Here is a 19,498-nt window from a genome sequence, read left to right as displayed (position 1 = left end):
ACGCCCGTCTGCACTAAGTGTTTGTAATAGCTGGTGAGGTCTGTCAACATGATCAGTGTCCCAAGGGAGTTAAAAAAAAAAACACTTGCCCACCTCTCCCACATCTGGGTGGTCTGCTCACACCTTCCTGTTTGTAACATGCAGACCTCATGAACACAAACAGCCTGTTAGAGCCACACAGGAACGGCCGGAGGGAGCCTCTGACCAGCTCCAGGGCTGCTGCAGTATTACTGACCACACTGGTATTGTGTGTTTTATGTGTGTGCAAGACCTTATGGTCTCACACACACACACATTATACGCACATCAATTGATCACACACATCAGTATCAGTAAATCATTAATGCACTTTTGATGCCATAACAGCTCATTTATATTTTCCCTTTAATTTTGCATTCAGCATTTTAATAATCGCACAACAGGAGAAAATGGATGGATGGACTCTCCTTTTCTGCAGTTGCTTTTGTCATTGTGCTGTATTTGTTTAGATTTGATTCATTTCACACAAACTATTCAGTCTTCAAATGTCCACTAGAGTCCACTGATACACAGTGAACAAGAAACATTATCTTTATGCATATTCTGAAGACACACATCCATATTTTTGAATAACACAACAAATGATGCGTTCATTTTTTTCCCTTCTATAACCGTGACACCATGTGGACACATTTTTCTTCCTATAGAAGGATGTAATGAGCAATTGTAAATAAATATTCATTTTATGTTTATGTCAGTGATATACACATCTACAGTATATTCTCTCACCAGGTTTCAGCACTGATGTCTCCACATTGTTTTGCATGAGCAGGGGACGGGAATTGGCTGATTTTCAGCACGCTCGGCCCTGGCTGCTGACTGGCCGGTCAGTCTCAGGTGTGTCTGATTACGACCTGGTCTGTTTCAGGTATGGGCAATGTGCACAGCAGCCACGAGCTGTGCACGTGTGGGCTGTGTTGGTATGGAAGTTCCTCACTGCGAAACTGCTGGTGAACCAAAGCAATCATACTTAAGTCCCCCTCACAGAGCTGAACATGGACATTTTAAAGTGGCTAAAGCCAGAGCCAACAAGCCAGCAGCCTCAGTATGAGCAAAGGATCAAAGCAGTTATGGAGATGTGTGAAAAAGAAAAGGGTTGATATTCTATTTTCTGGTGATTTCATAAACATTAGAAATGAGGCGAGTTGCTGACGTGTGTTGTGTGCAGCTCCTGCTTTCTTTGGTAATGTCAGAGATGTGAGCTAAAGGTAAAGTGGGTACGTCTATGGTGGGCTGTTTTAACTTTAAATCTGTTTCACCACACTTACATTCCAGACATCTGAAATTGATTTATGACTACCTATTAGTAAATTAAGATAGCTCTCATTATATTTTGACTAGACAAAATACACCACTGAGTTGAATGGAGGCTTCAATTCAAAATATCTACAATGAATTACTATCTGAAACACATATTTCAGATATCTGCAACTGAATTATACCTAGTCATGAAGTTAATTCGAGATATCTCGCTTTTTATTCTGACTAGTCATAATTCTAATTAAAGATCTTGACTGACACCGTAAATCAAGATATCTTAAATGTAGTTTTAGATAGGAGATATATAGTATTGACTAGTGCAAATTAAAGTCTGGATATTTTGAACGCAAATAAACTAAATTAGAGATATCTAGAACTGTAATTTTGACTAGTCAAAATTCCCTTTAAGATATCTCCAAATTAATCTTGAATTAGATCTAAGATATCTTTAATTAACATTCAGACTAGTCAGAACGACATCACTGATATCTTGAATTAGTATTCTGTCGAGTCAAAACGTCATTTTGGCGAAAGTTTATAAAGCAGTTTGTTTGTGCAGATTTCTGAGGCAGTCTTTAAGTACACAATTTTCGCATTGTCCGCATGTCCCATACTGAAGAGCTTTTTCTATACTGTGGCATTTTCTTACAATTTTGTCCAGAACGGCCAGCGCCTATTATTATTATTATTATTATTATTATTATTATTATGGGTCTGTTTGGTAGATTTGTTTGCAGTGTTTTGTTCATTTGTTTTTGTGTTAAATAAAAATTAAAAGTTTGATTAAAATATACAAAAGTAAGAACGCCTTCTTTCGTAATAGAACAAATACACATTTTGTCACTTTGTCGTTAAATACACACACACACAGTTTTAATGCTGCAGAAAAAATATAGTGTTTTTATACTGCAATTAAAGTTCTCTTGTTTTAAAATTATTACATCACCCTTTACTGATATGTATGAGAAAAGTCGCAGTCATGAAAACATATTGTCCACAAGTTTATGTTCATGTGTTGTAATAATTCAACAATTATTATTATTATTTTTATATAATAATAACAGGAGTGCTACTGGTGCTTTAAGCCATATGTTGTTTCTCAATAAGTTCTTTATTTTGATATGTGTGACTCTGCTTGTCCTCCATGTTTAATGGTTTAAAAATCCATCCATCCATTCTCTTCCACTCATCCTGTTCAGGGTCGCAGGGGCGCTGGAGCCTATCCTAGCTGTCATAGGGCGAGAGGCAGGGTACACCTTGTACAGGTCACCAGCCTGTCACAGGGCTAGCACAGAGCGACAGACAACTATTCACACTCACATTCACACCTATGGGCAATTTAGAGTGACCAATTAACCTAACCCCAGTAACTGCATGTCTTTGGACTGTGGGAGGAAACCCACGCAGACACAGAGAGAACAAGGTGGAATCAAACCCAGACCTTCTAGATGTGAGGCAGCGGTGCTGACCACCGTGCTGCCCGGAAATAAATTATGAACTACATTATTATTAAATCCAGACAGGGAAGGAGGCCCCCCTGCTGCTTCACATGCTGTTTGAAAGGAAGTGATGAATACAAAACTCAAGACTCTACTTTTGAATGTTTCAGTAGCGATAAGAGCAGCCCAGCTTTGAGGAGAATCTCACGGTGCCCGACACAACTGCTGCAAAACATGATCATAAAGGTACTGACGATTCTTCCCCGTGATTTCGTTTAACTGCAGCAAATTCTGAATGAAAAAAGTGGTACGTGAGAGAAACACATGTATACAGGTACATATACGTATGTATGTCATAAACATTACAACAGGTTCAGTGTCCTGCTGAAGGGCACTTCAGGAAAACAGCAAAGGAGGAGACGTGGATAGAAACAAAATGCTTTTTTTTTTACTTTTATTTTATATTATATTGCTTTTTTTCATCAGATTACTGGAGATTTTGCCATGCCAAAATACTGATAAATTATTTTACATTCAGACCTGGACGAGCAAAAATAGAAACAAAATGCTGACATGGCACTCGTGCAAGTTGATGTTTGAGATGAGACAAACAATTAAGGCCTTGTTATATGCAGAAATACATTTTACATTATAGTATTAGTCAAATGAACAGGATTCACCATCACTTGGAAAGAAAATGCACAGCTGTCTGAGTTGGATTAGATGATTTTAGGTTTAGTTAGAGATTATATTCAATTTAACTTCAATTAAATTTGATTTTATTTCTATAGCACCAATTCTCAAGGTGCATTATACTGCAAGGGAAAGACCCTACAGTATAAGAGAGAAAACCCCAACAATCAAACGACCCCCTACGAGCAGCACTTGGCAACATTGGGAAGGAAAAACTCCCTTTTAACAGGAAGAAACCTCCAGCAGAACCAGGCTCAGGGAGGGGCTGTCATCTGTTGTGACCGGTTGGGGGGTGAGGGGAGAGAGAAAAGAGAAAGAAGAGCATACAGACAGATGGGGGGGGGGATACAGGTAGGAACACAGCAGGGGAGGAAAACAGGGAAAGAGGGCGATAAATGGGGAGAATGCGAGGGAGACTGAGAAATATAGGGAAGAAAGAAGACAGATGAAAGAAAATGGAGGGAATAAGCAGGAGAAAGACTGAAGGCAAGGAGACAGTAAGGGAAGGAAGACGGAAGATAGGAGAAGAAAACAGTGAAGGAACAAAAGTAGGAACATAGAAAGAGAGATAGATGGAAAACTAAAAGGGGAGAGAGAAAGATAAAGACTGAAAAAAGATTGGAGGCAGGGAGGGAGGTAACAAGCCAAAGCGGATGACGAGGAAGAAAGTGAGGGAGGATCTGAAGGAAGTAGGAAAAAAAGAGGGAGGGAGATAAGTAAGAAGAAAGAAAGGGAAGTGAAGAAACCCCCAGGTTTCGGCGTGTTCGTTTATTGAACAGGAATGAGAACACACCGGAATAAGGGGTCCAATTATTAAATTTAATAAAGACATTTCAAACAGTTTTACAGATTAATCTGGGTCAGACTGCATCTCATCCCCGTGTGGATGACACCAAGTTCCGACACGTTCTAATTCAGCTTACAGTTTCATATAGTCACAGCTTATCAATCTTGGTTACATCATTATAGAAAACAAAATGTGAGTATTTCAACAAGAGGGTGACCTCGAAGTCTCCATTTCTATCATTGTGTCGTCTCCATCAGAGAGAATACTTGCGTCTGTTATGGATAATCTGTTAGTTAGAGACATGAATGAATGAACTGTTCTTGGCTGAAACCAAACATTATGTACTTGTGTATTTTAATCAGTTATGTTTATTTTCAAGTCTAAGACCAATTTCTCAGGCATGTAAATGTACATAAGGTAAGGGGACACATATACCATGAAACTCATTTCCTTCAGAAGGAAGAAAAGGAATGAGGCAGGGACATAGGGAGGAACACACGAGGAGAGGAAAAGGGGTAAGGAGGGACATAAAAAGAAGATATGAAGGCAGTGAGATGGAGATGAAGGAGAAAGGGAGGAAGAAAATGAGGGCGGGAAGGAAGGTGGGGAAAGATAGGGACTAAGATAGGAAGTTGCAGCGGGAGGACAGAAAGCAAAGAAAGGAAGAAAAGAAAATAAAGACACAAGGCATAAGAAAGAAATATAGGGATGATGGGAGGAAATTAGAAGGGAAGAAAATGGAAGGATGAAGATAATTAGGGAGTGGTAGGAAAGAAAGGAGGGAGAGGGGGAAGGAAGATAAAGTCCTGGAGGAAGGGGGGGGGTGAAGATAAGAAGTAGTGAGATAAAAAGTGAGGGAGAAGGTGAAGGAGGATGGCAGGAAAAAAGGGAGGAAGAAAGGAAAGCAAGGAGAGCAGGAAAGGAGGTGAGAAAAGAGACTGGAGAAAGAGGAAGACCAGGAGGGAGGAAGGGGAGAAAGATCAATAGGAAGGTAGGGAGAAAGGGAGGAAAGAAGACAGGGCTGAACACAGGATGGAAGGGAGAGGGAAAAAGATTTAAGGCGAAAGGAAGGAAGACAGGAAGGGAGGGACAAAGAGCCAATGAAGAACAAAAAGAGGAAAAAATATAAGGATTGGAAGGGAGGAAAAAGAAGGAAAGAGAGAGATGGAAAAGGGACGAGGGAGAAAGAAAGGAATAAAAGGGGAGGAGGAAAGGAAAGAAGATAAAGATTGGAGGCAGGGAGGGACAAAGCAGGAAGATAGGCAAGATGATAAAAGAGGGAGGAAGATAGTGAGGTAAATACGTAGTTAGGGGGTGACAGGGAAGAAGATAGGAGAGGAGGAAAAGAAGGAAGGAGGGAGAGCAGTAATAAGAAAAAAGGACAGGAGGAAGATGAGTAGGGAGGGAGGCTGGGAGAAGAGAGGAAGCAAGAAAGATAGGGAGGAACTAAAACAAGGAGGGAGGGAAATAAGGAAGAAGACAGGGATGGAGGAACATGGAGAAGAAAGGAAAGGAGGGAGGAAGAAAGGAAGACAAGGAGAGCAGGAAAGGAGGCGAGAAAAGAGACAGGAAGACAGGGAGGGAAGAAACAGGAGGAAGATCAGTGGCAAGATAAAAAGGCAGGGAGAAAGGAAGACAGGGCTGAACATAGGATGGAAGGGAGAGGGAAAAAGATTTAAAGCCATAAGGAAAGAAGATAGGGAGGGATAAAGGCGGGAAGATAGGAAGTAAGGGAGGAATATATTGAGGAAGATAGGAAGAAAGGGGCAATATAGGGAAGAAATTAGGAGAGGAGGAAAAAAGCGAAGGAGAGAGAGATCAGTAGGAAGATAAGGACAGGAGGAAGATAAGTAGGGAGGGAGACTGGGAGGGTAGGAGGCAGACAGAGGAGAGAGGAAGATAGGGAGCAAGTAAGAAGACAGGGATGGAGGAACATGAGGAAGAAGAGAGAAATGGAGTACGGGAGGGAGAGAGGAAGGGAGTGAAGGAAGGAAGGAAATTAAAGATTGGAGGTATGAGCAAATTTGCTCATACCTCCAATCTTTAGGGAGGGAAGAAGATGGGAAGGGAAGGTGGTCTCTGATGTGTTCCACCCAGCTGCTCGTTGTTTCTGCCTGCCTGGAATTGCAAAGGCAGTCCAATATAGGAAAAGTTTACATACTTTCAAATGCTGTTAAAGACAGACTGTCATGACAATATGTAATTTTTGCATTTTAGAGTGCTTGATTTGGTGATGACTGATCTATTTTTCAAATAATCTCTAAGGATCTGAATGTTGAAGACAGACACACAAATCTCTGCTTACAGTTAAAAGCATCATATAGACATAATCATTTATGTGTCAGCCTCCCCATAACTGCTGAAGTTAACCCAGCACTGAGCTTATACTTTAAATCACAATGTATTTATGATTTAATCACAGCAGCTCAACAATGTCACAAAAATATGCCACATGCTCAGCATTACATAAACCACATTTTAACAAGGGTTTGGCTAAAGGTGTATGTCTACAAATATTAGCTAAACCTTTTTATGCACTACAACATGGGCGTAATGATAAAAGTGCTGAGTACAAAATAATTAGATGTTTCAAGTAACTCATCATTGTAGGCTGTTAGCCAGCGTTGACGCTGATCAGCTAACTAGCAGTCTTTACTCTAACGACCCAATGTTAGCATTTGTTAGCACCAATTAGGAAGGTATGAGGCTAAAACTGGGGCAAGTTTAATTCTGCCTGAAACCATTACAAGTGTAAAATAAAGGTAACTGTAAAACATGATTTTATTATAGAACTTACATTAGAATTCCGAGCATGTGGAGAGGATCCACACCTTCAGGTTTCTCTGTGTCCTGCTGATCTCTCTTGGTCAGATAACATCACAGCTGTTATCAAGAAGGCTCAGCAGCGACTTCACTCCCTGAGGGTCCTCAGGAAGAACAACTTGGACTCAAACCTGCTGCTGACCTTCTACCGCTCATCCATTGAGAGCCTGCTGACGTACTGTATCACAGTATGGTACGGCAGCTGCACTGAGGCAGACAGGGTCAGGCTTCAGAGGGTAGTCAAGACAGCACAAAGAATCATTGGCTGCCCTCTCCCCTCCCTGATGGACATCTACACCTCCCGCTGCATCAGCAGAGCCACAAACATCATCAAGGACAGCTCACATCCTGGCTTTGACCTGTTTGACCTGCTGCCCTCTGGCAGGCGCTACAGGAGCATCAAAGCCAGAACAAACAGACTCCAGAACAGTTTCTTCACCAGAGCAATCACCACCCTGAACTCACACACTCACCCACTGTAACTGTGCAACACCCACTGTAACTGTGCAACACCCACATCTCTGTGCAATATTATATTATTCATACTGAATATCTGTCACTCCTATATTGTGTAATATCCAACATTCATTCACTACTGCAATATTCATTACTATATGTATGCACTTGTTTTATTTTTTACAAAGTATATATTTTATATATTCTCTTATTTTCTGTATTTTTAATACATTTTATTTTCTGTATATATTTTTATATGTTTTATTTTCTGTATATTTTATACATACTGTTTTATTTTCTGCATATTTTTAGATTATATCAGATTATTTTTATTTTAGAAAATCTTAGAAAGTTTGACTTTCATGGCACTGAACAGGAGTGGCCCTCCATTGTACATCCTGTAAAGTGACAACAAAGGCATTCTATTCTATTCTATTCTATTCTATTCCTTCCTGTCATTCTTGCTGTAGGAACATGAAGCCCTCTTCACCTGGTTTCACTGACTTTTACTGGTTAGCTAGCAGGCAGTTACAGCTGTGTAAACCCCAGAGAATACTGGTCTTTGTCCAGCCACCGGAGGCCAAAACTGGTGGTCTTATAGCCATGAATAATTTTAATATTCACTAAACTATAATGTTTAAGTCATGTCAAACCTGAATCACAAAGCGGTGTCTCCAGCTCCAGAGTCCAAATTCCAAATGAAGCCTGTCACTGTAATGGCTGCCCTCCCTCTAACGTTTCGGTCCTTTTGTGGTTCTTGCTCCTGCAAGAAGAAGAAATCCTGTAAATAACTAATACGAAAACTCCTTCATATTTAGTACACTGCCCTGTATTTTTACATGTTTTTTATTGCATTGAAAAGTATCAACATCAAACTTTCAATCAAAATGTAAATTTGCACCACAAAGGAAACATTTTCCATGCATCATGCACACATTTAACTTATGCACCAAGTAAGGAAGTAATTTTAGTCTTTGATCAGTACAAGACCAGTTAGACTAAAGTAAAAGCGGTGTTATCCTATCAGCAGAGTGGGCTTACCTCTCCAAAGCTGGAGGCAGAACTGAGAGCATCATTTTGTCCACTGTTGCCAACTCTTCCTCCTGTGTGTACTCCTGTACATCTAGTACTGTGTGCAAATAACGAAACATGTAAACAGACTGAATGAACAAAATTATATCCTTCAGTCAGCAGGATTGTGATTCTAGCTAGCACAAACATATGCGCTGACGTATCACAGCCGCCGACGCCACCAGAAAACGTCGCTAAATTTGTCGCTAGTTGCTTTTTGGAAAAAAAAAGTTGCTGGGGGGGTCTGAAAAGCCACTAAATCTAGCAACAAAGTTGCTAAGTTGCAACGCTGTCTCTTTCCAACAGCAGAGCACTTGTTTCAGTCAGAAGATCCTGAAACGTGGTGTTGTTTGGGAGAAACTGTAACATTTAATACCTTCTTATATTATTAAAAAATATTTTCCACCAAAGTGAGCTGATTTCTGTTTGTGTGAAACAGGAGGGAGTTGAATGAAAAAAATGACAAATGTTTAAAAGTAAACTCTTGGAGAGGTGTCTCTTTGCTCCTGCTCCATTGAGAATGTCCTCGTTTATAAGACGCTTGTGTGTTACGGCAACAGCTGGCAAAACATCTGAGAAAAAAACCTGCAGAGAGTTTTAAGAACTGCAGAGAAGATCAGAAACATACATCTGTGGACTACATCGACACCTCCTGAGGCCATAGAGGGCTCACAGCACATGAACTCAACTTCTCTCATGCAGAAATCCATCAGCCATTATTTGTAATTCCCCTGTCCTTTTTTATTGCCACTCTTCATATTTCACCTTATTTATCTCACCTTTTTATTTCATTTATATTATTCAGTTATTTACTCACTCATGCATTTATTCTTATTTTTTTCTTTCTCTCTTTCCCACAGTGAAACCATACTACTGTCTACAAAGTGTAGAAAATATTTTTGCTTACCCTGTCATGGTGTGTGTTTTTCTATCCACATATGCTTTTACTGCACTGGGATCACTGCCATACTGAAAACTGAAGCTGTTTGCAATCAGATGCTTTCCAGATGGTACTTTTCTGTTTATGATGCCATCAGTTTTCATCCCCAACACCGGCTGTGTCTGTAAAAATCATGGATGACCAGTCTGCTCCCCAAAGGTGAAGCCAAACCCTCTCCATCACCACCTGGTGTCTGGATGCAGCATCCTCATTAGTCATAAACCCCTCCCTCCCTTAGCAGATGGGACAGGGGTCAAACAAAACAAAAAGTTCACCTCATTTCACCTTTCTGTCATTTTATATAATACTTATCACGCTGATTTGGGTTCAAAGGGTCACCTTTCTGATTACTAATGTGATGCTAAAAAATGATTTGGTATAATGTAATGATGAGCTTTGACTGGAGCTGCAGTCACAGAGAACATGAGTAGCTCCAGCATTTATGTTCCATAACCATGTGACCTGTTTCAAAATGAGACGTCTGCCTTTCTGCAGCAAACTGGACAAACCGTCATGAGGCTTTGTTCTCTTTTTTCTTTTTTTGTTTTCTTTTGTGTGTGTGTGTGTGTGTGTGTGGGGGGGGGGGGGGGGGGGGTGTCAGTGTTCTGTGAGCTACTCAGTAAATTACCATCCTTAGCTAGCTAAAACAAGCAGTTGTTTGCTATGGGAAAACCCAATATCAAGGATATTTTCATTTTAGAAAATAATGAGTTCACATGAACTAAAGAAACTGTTGTATTGTGCTTAAATGTTAGTTTAGTGTCAGTGCTGCAGGGCACTGACCTGGGAAAGGTCATCAGGCCCAGTCACTACCTATAACTGTTACTGTACTGTATTTTATTATTTAAGGGCTAGGTCCCTCTTCATTTCCTGTGCAGGGCTGAAAATATTATTATTATTATTATTATCTGAAACAGCACCAAGTTTCTCTCTGCACGTATGTGGGCAATAAAAGCAAAAAAACAAACAAACAAACAAAAAATGCCCCAAAACAAAACATGGATGTAATCAGCTGATATCTGAGTTTGCTGATGCTAATTCAAAGAAATACGGCTGAAATACTGATAGATAACTGATATCCACACAATGAAAGAAATAAGGTTTGACCAAAGCTGTTCGTGGCTGAGCTGTTTATATGCATTTGTAATGAACATTAAGACTAATGATGGCCTTTTAAAGTCAGTCCTCTCTTTGTGTACCTGCAGGTAGGATTTCACCTTCAGTCAGTATTTTGATGGGAAACATTAAGTTCATATTACATTATAACCCCCCCCTCCCCAAATTACCTTAACATTCATGGCCATCATGAGTGGATGCAGTCCTCTGACACATGCAGCAGCTGTGTGGTTGTACTTACTTTAATGATCCTTCTTTGTAGTAAAACCATCAGTAGTCATGGTAAAACTGCAGCAGCTGGGCTACAGGAAAAGTGCAGAGGTGCATATTCACAGTGTGTGTGTGTGTGTGTGTGTGTGTGTGTGTGTGTGTGTGTGTGTGTGTGTGTGTGTGTGTGTGTGTGTGTGTGTGTGTGTGTGTGTGTTCCTCCCACTACACACACATACACGTGTAGTGGGAGGAAGTGGAGCCATCTTTTATACAGGCACTGAAGTGCAGTCCAAACCATGACAGAGCCTCTACTGGGTTTTACACACTCACTGTTGTACGTCTCTCCTGACCTCTGCACAGGCTGATGACAGTTTGAATCAAACGTTTTAAAGTTGGATTCATCGCTCCCTCAGACCTGATGCTGCTGATTTTCAGTGCAGTTTGTGTGTAATGTGGCAGACCTCAGCCTTTCCCCCTGTTTCCCTTCCTTATGAATGGTTTCCTGACAGCTGCCCTTCCACTGAGACCATTTCTGAAGCGGCTTCAGTGAACAGTAGATCAGCTGAAGGGTCAGATGCATCTGTCAGGTCCCGTGTCAGTTCTTTGGGAATCACTGTGTTGGTACAAAAAATACTATTTTACGTCTGTCAGAATGTGTTAACTTTGGCATTTTTTTCATAGATTCAACTAAAGGAACAGGAACAAATGTGTTTTTGTAATGTGCTTTCTTGGCTTCTGTAACAAAGAGCCGAAAGATAAAATTTAAAATAGAGTTATGTGTAGACACAACACTGATTCATCCCTTAAGTTAGGTGCTTTTCTTTGTGCTTGAATGATCCATAGGTTAGTGTTAACAAGAACGTCGTCTGAAAATGGTCAGATTCAAGGACTGGACTGAAACAGGGCACTCTGGTTATTAGAAGCAAAATGTGAAGAAATGAAGGGTGGCTCAAGACTTTTGCACAACACTGTACATACACTTAATTTTTTACACACATACCCATACATAGCTCTGCACTGTCCAAACAAAGATATCGCACTATACTTGACCTGTGCGTTGTGTTTCGTTCCCCTCTGCAGTGTGTGTCAGTTATATAAGCTCTTTAGGGCGCCGGACTCCAACATCAGGACCTGTTTGATCACACTCGTAGATGAAGTTGTGAGTCTGATGTGAGTTGATCTCAAGTCTGATATAATCAGCTTTATTTTTAGAAAATAATTAAAATGTATCACATACTTGAGCTGTAATTCAGTACAATGAATGATGTCATTCTGTGTGAGGCGGCAAATAGGATTTGAGTATCAGTTGTAGTTAGAAAAATGATTGAGTTGTCTTGTAGACTGAATTATGATAAAAGTGAAAACATTCAGAGCCCAATTTTCTGAACTAAACTAATTTAGCAGTTTTCTGTTGCAAAATATCTTCTGGGTCCTTTCTGTTAGTGATTATTTTATTTATCTATTTATTTATTTTCCCTTCTCATCTGCTTCCTTTCTGTTTGTGCCAGCTTCCTGGTGCCAGGTTTTGGCTCCTTCTATTTAGTCTAAATATGCTAAAAAAAATTTAAAAAGCAGTCTTGTTCTATTATTTTCTTTAGCACTCAAGTGAAGTAATATGTATAAAACACCCTGCTCATGAGCCGTGAGTCAGGAACGTTAGTGTGCTACTTCCTCTATCCACACCGACAGGAACTTGGAATGGGCTATAAGAGCAGTGCAGATAAAGCAGCACGCAGCACAGAGTGCAGCAGAGGAGGGAGAGAGGATGTAGCCTGGCTCTAGCTGAACAGCATCACACTGACTAACCACTGAATCTGTGTAATGCAGCAGAATCAGTGACCGGACTAAAGAAAGGTAAGAATGAGAGAATGCTGAATGTCTGTTACTGTTTCTGTGGCTGCAGCGGTAGGGCAGACTGCATGTGCATAGACGAGATAGAACAAGAGGAGATAGAACAGAGAGTTGTAGATCATGTCATCCCAAAGGGCTTTAGTACAGTCCTGTCCTTGTGAGCATGGACATGTTGTATCTGTGTAATATGTAATAGATTTTTTAAAATAATCTTCTTGCTACAGTTACAGTTTCCCTGCACCACAGAGTAATTCCTATGTGTGACTATAGCAGCATCAGTAAGCTGTGTCATTGCATCTTGACAGTGTAATCTAACGCCGCAGTACCCCCCCCCCCACACACACACACACACTCCCTCCTGTACACTCTATGCTCCCCTCTGTCACTTCCCCCGTTCTCTGTCCCACTAGCTTCTCTGAATGATTCTCCTGCTAACTTAATCTTCTCAAGGAAAAACTTGTCAGCTGTGGGAAAGGGGGGGGGGGGCTGAGTGAGCAACAAATATATATTTTTAAAGTGCTTTTAGAAATTAGAATATTACATTGTTGTCTTTAGATTGGGAGGGTGTGTAATCAGTCTAAAGGGGCGAAAAGATGACAGAAAGGTGGGTGTGATATATTTCCTTATAAAACCTAAGTACCAAAGAAGGAACAGCTGCTGATGACCAAGCTGTTTGTCATCTTAATGTATAAACAGAAAAATCCTGATCCAAACATTCGTGAAGATAAAAATAGAACTAAGAGCACTAAACAAAAGGGATCCAACCAGCCCCTGAATGCATGTAAAATCTGAGACATAAACTCAGCCAGACTCCCACCCCAAGTGGGGGGTCTCACTGAGTTGTCGCCATGGTAACAGTGGAGGCTTGTTGCAGATAGATTAGGAGGTAAATGTTCACACAAATCTGTTTCTAATTATTTTGTAAGGTACCTTACTGAGTCCTTGCACTTTTCTGTTCTCACTGATCACTCAGAGTCCTTCAGACTGCAACACAGAGAGGGGTTCGAACCAGGAACCATTGTGCTCTGATGTGACCTCTGTGCTGCTAGAATACCAATCTGTATACTATAAAGCATCAGCACTGTCTAAGGGCTGAACTAAGAATATGTTCACCTTTACTGTTAAGCTTGTTTCATTCAAAGAACAAACTTTAAACTCCTTTGGGTCCATTCCAGTATTCACATGTTTAAGACCTTCTGTCAGGTCGTCACACCTTTCACACCTTTCACGCCTTCACATCTAAGACGGTTAGCAAAGAGGAGTGTGTGGGTCTGTCAGATCTCACATTCTCTCATTTTTTCTTGCAAATTCTAAGCATCTGTTAGATGTTTAAAAAATATAACACACAAACTCGGAGGCTGTTGTTTATGTTCAACATAGTTCAGTGTTTGGCACTGCCATTTTCTTATAGGCACCCAAACTAGCTCAGCTAAGCCAGGATCCAATTACTGAACTTGTTACTGGCAGTGATTAGATTGGTGTAATAAAACAGTTATATAATCTATCTGGTGATATTAAAATGACTCCACTGATAATAAAATCCAATGGTGGAACAAGCTCAGGTCTCTATCTTCCATTTATACAGTAAGAGGAGTTTTATTATTCTATCCTTTATTTAACCAGGTAAAAGACACATTGAGATTAAAATCTCTTTTCCAAGAGAGGCATGGCCAAGAGCGCAACAAAAGTTACAACAAATACAACACAAAGCAATCTAACAAGAGACTATCAATCAACAGCCTAACACATATATGTAAATTAAATGCAATAACAGATCGTTTTAATAGCGATGTTAAAATCGCCGACAGCTTCAGCTCCTTCTGAAAATGAATCCAGGAAACAGGAGCAGCGTATTTGAAAGCCCTTTTCCCTAATTCCATTCTGACTCTGGGGACAAGCATTTGTATAACAGTATGAGAGCGAAGTCTATGCTGGTTATGACTCTTACACATGTAGACACACAGATAAGAAGGAAGTAGCCCAAGCAGATATTTATAGATTAAAACCAACAAATAACGAAGTACAAATACTTCGTTACTGTACTTAAGTAGATTTTTCAGGTATCTGTACTTTACTTAAGTATCTGTTTTTCTGACTACTTTTTACTTTTACTCCCTACATTTTTACACAAGTATCTGTACTTTCTACTTCTTACATTTTCAAACAGACTCGTTACTTTTTAACACGTCAGAGAGAAGTTTGCATTTCCGGTCAGTGCGCCGTCAAACATCAAACGATCTGAGCCTAAATGGAGGAATAATAACACATAAGAGACAATCGTACTGGTGTATCCTCCATCATCGGGGCTTATCTCGTACAAAGGGATTAAATACGCAAACCCATATAATTAATGTATCATTTATAGCGCTATAATCGAGTCCGTAAGTTGCGCTGCGGCACATAAACAGCTTAGCTAGCGCTACTGAAGAGGAGCGAGCATGAAGGGAGTAACGTGTGGCAGGTAAATGCAACGTTTCTAAATGCTCAACAAATATCAGCAAACACACAAAGTGTGTGCAGTTTGTCACACAGTGTGTCTGCTAGCTAAAAGAAGAGCTGCTGTATTTCAGGGAGAGCAAAGAGAGAGAAGTTCACTCAGAGATGGAGAAAGAGGACAGGAGAGGAAGAAGAGAGGTTAGAATTAAAGGTAAGGGCTGAAAACAAACTGAAGTATGCTGACTTTGTGTTATTCAAAGATTGTATGAAAATACTGCAGTTTAGTGTGTAATAAATAGGTTAGCTTGTTGTACTGTATTTACAGTAAAGCTCTGTGTTGGACTGGAGCACAGTGTTTGTGTTCATGGTCAGAGTTACAGGTTACATCAGTGCAGCAGAGATGAGTTTGAATCAAAGCTGCTGATGCTGAGATTCATTCACTGAATCCAACATTTCTACAGCCTGTATGCTGTCAGTGTAGGGGATGGAGATCAGCTCAGAGAGCTGTGAAATACTGGGTTACATCTTTGTGACTTCAGTTCATCCCCACAGAGCAGTAAACCTCAGAGCAGCAGCAGCAGGTCAGCTGATCACAGCCTGCACACCAACATCATTTACTGCAGCTCACAATAGAAAGCTGTGATTCTTCTCCCCATGCAGAGCCACTACAGCTGATCTTAGGGTTCCTCCAGCTTCTGAATCCCACTGTAACCCCTGAGTATCCTCATGTTGGTGTTTAGGTGGAGGCACAGTCACCCTCTACTATGGAGGACACAGAGAACAGAGCTGTGTTTAAATTCCCTTTCACAGTTTGTGTCCTACATAACAGATTCAAGCTGAGTGCATTCATTAGGATTAAAATTTAGATTGGAATAACATTTGTATTCTCATGTAATATTATTTTATGTTATTACAATAATATATAATGAGGTTCGGTTTGTTTTACACAAAAATAGCAGGTAGAAACGTCCTCCAAAGAACTACTTTTACTTTCTTACTTTGAGTACATTTCAGAGCCTGTACTTTTTTACTTTTACTTAAGTAGAGAAGTTGAACCAGTACTTCGACTTTTACTAAAGTATATTTTTAACATAAGTACTTGTACTTCTACTTAAGTACAGAATGTCAGTACTTTTGCCACCTCTGCCGGTCAGTGTGCATAGTGCTGCCACTGCTAGGTGTGTAAGGGAATCACAGCAATCACAGATCAGGTTCATTTCTGTCTGTCTGATTTGCCAACCAAACATCCTTCTGTTTTCCACTGACTGAATGCTTCTGGGGCAGACCTCAGTGAAGACAGCTTCAAGCTTCATTTTGTCTGTGACTGTGACAGCACAGTCACAGAGTCTTCAAGAGAAACCTCAGTGATGTATTTCCAAAGTGTAATCACATCGATTATGATGTGCTATGAAAATGAATTCTAGTGCATTCATGAAAGTAGTGAAATCTTTTTATTGCATGCATCATGCACTGAGACCAGTATTCAACTCTGTTTTAGGCACCATGACTGTTGGATTGAGACCAATGATTTTGCTGCTATTGCTGCTCTGTTGTTGGCAACTTACCACAACCAAAGAAGGAAAATCCACAAAGAAGGGAAAGAAAGGAAAGCAAGTCGTCTGTCCATCGTGAGTAAAATATATCTTTATATACAAATTTATATATATATATATATATATATATATATATATTCTTTTTTTTTCTTTTTTTACACAAATATTTGTGCTTATTATTTGCTGTGGTTTGGTTGGATGGTTGCATTATTCACCAGTTAGTGGTTAGCTTGGGGGTTAGCTCAGGAAATAGATCACCTACTAAGCGGAAGGTTGGTGGTTCAATCCCTGGCAGGTCCAGTCTGCGTATCCATGGGCAAGATACTGAACCCCAACATGTTGTCCGATGTGAGCGTATGAATGTTAGATAGAAAGCACGTAGCTATAGAATGAAGTAAGTACCGTCCCAGATCTCCATGCGACGTTGCAGAGGCCTGTCAACCAAGACAGCCCTACAACATCCAGAGCCTTCAGGAACTCAGGGTGAATCTCATCCAAAAGCAACACATCATGCCACAATCTAAAGAATCTAAAGAAGAGATGAAAAAAGTCACTGACATCTCAGTCTGAAATCTCTCCAGACTGAGAGATAACCCCAGTAACTGCACATCTTTGGACTGTGAGAGAAAACCGGAATACCCGGAGGAAACCCACGCAGACACGGGGAGAACATGCAAACTCCACACAGAGAGAGGCCTGGGCCAAGGTGGAACCAAACCCAGACCTTCTAGATGTTATTCCAGCTGTGAGGCAGCAGTGCTAACCACCATGCCACCATGCTGCTCTTTTTTTTTTCATCTCTTCTTGAATTTCTTTAGACTGTGACATGAAGTGTTGCTTTTTGAGATCCGTTGTCAACTTCTTCTTGTTAGACAGGTTCGATTTAAGTGATTTCTTGTTTCAACAGGTCTAGCAGTAATCAGGCCTCTGTGTGGCTAGTGAAACTGAACTCAGCCTTCCAAAAAAATTGGTTAATCATATTTAATTCATGATTTAACAAGAGGGGCAATTACATATCTTTGTCTAATAAAATTTGTTTGATGATCCGTAGTGTGACAGATATATAAAAATATAGAAATTAGGAAGGGGCTAACAGTTTTTCATAACACTGTAAACAAACTCAGAGCTTACGTTTTACAATAAGTTGGTGTGTTTTTAACAACCTTGTAGAGATCAGTCTATAAAGAAAACTGGAGAGCACAAGAGCATCTGCTTATTTTACTCAGATGTGTACACACATAAAGTATCTTTGGCTGAGATACTGAACTCTAAGTTGCTCCTGATGTGTTCAGTGTGAATGTTAAATAGAAATATGTTGAAAAGGTGCTTGTATGAATGTGTGTGAGAGAGAATGAAGACATGTTCTATAAAGCACTTTGAGTGCTTGAGTGAAGGACTTTATATATAAATAATTTTTGTGTATTTCCATACATTACACATTAGCTGTTAACACATAGATTTCAGGTTTATACGTCAGAATGGTTTGTAAAGAAAGAGTACAGCAGCCCCACCTCCAAGACCACATGCAGTCCCTAGCCATTTCTAAGTGAAACTCCAGTTAGAATTACAAGTTAACATTATCAATAAAAGTTATCTTATAGTTGCTACAGACTGATGACAGCCAGGTGTGCAAGCTCAGCACGCAGCTAAAACGTCCCACCCAGTGGCTGACAGTAGGAAATATGAAAGTGTGGCAGTTCAGAGACTCCAGGACCATAAATTTGTTCCCACATGGACCTCAACCCATTTCAACTTGCAATGGTCCCTTACAATCTCTGGGATTTTGCCAGCTATGTCCAGTACTTTAGCTCCAAGAAAACAGCTTTCACCATGCCAGCCTGGTCCAGATAAATTCCCTGCAGCTATCACTTGATATGTGTGGTAAACAGTAAATGCTCTGGTATTTATACAGCGTTTTCTTATCACAAGCCTCATTCACCCATTTACACAAGTGTTTTTTTTTTTTTTTCCTGTGCTTGAGCACTTTTAACCTAATGGTCTCATGCTCAGTGGACACATCCTGGCCAAGAGCACTTCAGCATGCAGGTTGGAGGGGCCAGATATCATATCATATCATATCATATCATATCATATCATATCATATCATATCATATCATATCATATCATATCATATCATATCATATCATATCAAATCAAATCAAATCAATTCAATTCCACTCCACTGTATATATACAGTGCCAAATTATACCAAGCAGTCGCCTCATAAGTGAGACATCATTTCCTCTCCAGCTTACAGGTTATCTGCTTTAAGCTGCATCACAGCTCAAAGCAGATAACCACGGACCTTCTAATTAGTAGACGACCTCCTCTGTCTCCTGAGCCACCCACGAGGTACAATTTAATGTTTTTAAATAATTGTTAACTTGAACAAAAATTGTCAAGAGGCTTCTGCTACTCAAAGATATTATAGAAAAACTCTCCATATTTAAATAATTTAACCCACTCTCATAATAATATTCAGAATTATTTTTGTAATCTTTATAGAATTATTATAGATTCATTATTTGAATCAAAATCTGTCAGTATGTCAAACCTAAATGATTTATGTTAAGACAAACGTAGAAAGTTGAAGTCCTCATATGCTTTCATATTACAGCGGTTCTCAGCATTTACAGGAAGTTAATCACAGTTTCTTTCGTACATAAATAAAAATCTAGGTTTGCCATATTCTTAGATAACAAGGCTCACAGAAATGGACATCGCGGGTTTATGAGGACCAAACTCCCCTGTGCGATTTGAACAAAACAATAATTCAGTTCGGGAATTGTTCCTCTAGAGTGTGTGGCTGCTCAGATTGTGCATC

At 40.0% G+C, this 19,498-nt stretch overlaps 1 protein-coding gene across 1 annotated transcript in view; it reads left to right on the top strand.

Moving 5' to 3' along the window:
• Positions 1-12,570: 12,570 nt before the first annotated feature.
• LOC115776762 (glycine receptor subunit beta-like) overlaps positions 12,571-19,498 on the top strand; it is a 50,509-nt gene continuing 43,581 nt past the window's right edge. The window contains exons 1-2 of the mRNA XM_030724528.1: positions 12,571-12,688; positions 16,620-16,749. Coding sequence (XP_030580388.1) covers positions 16,625-16,749 — 125 coding nt within the window. The 5' untranslated portion in view covers positions 12,571-12,688; positions 16,620-16,624. The remainder of the gene's footprint in view (positions 12,689-16,619; positions 16,750-19,498) is intronic.

The sequence above is a fragment of the Archocentrus centrarchus genome, unplaced genomic scaffold (assembly GCF_007364275.1).
Source record: "Archocentrus centrarchus isolate MPI-CPG fArcCen1 unplaced genomic scaffold, fArcCen1 scaffold_37_ctg1, whole genome shotgun sequence".
Lineage (NCBI taxonomy): Eukaryota > Metazoa > Chordata > Actinopteri > Cichliformes > Cichlidae > Archocentrus > Archocentrus centrarchus.
The sequence above is the reverse complement of the archived record's forward strand: the minus strand, read 5'-3'. Positions and strand labels throughout refer to the sequence as shown.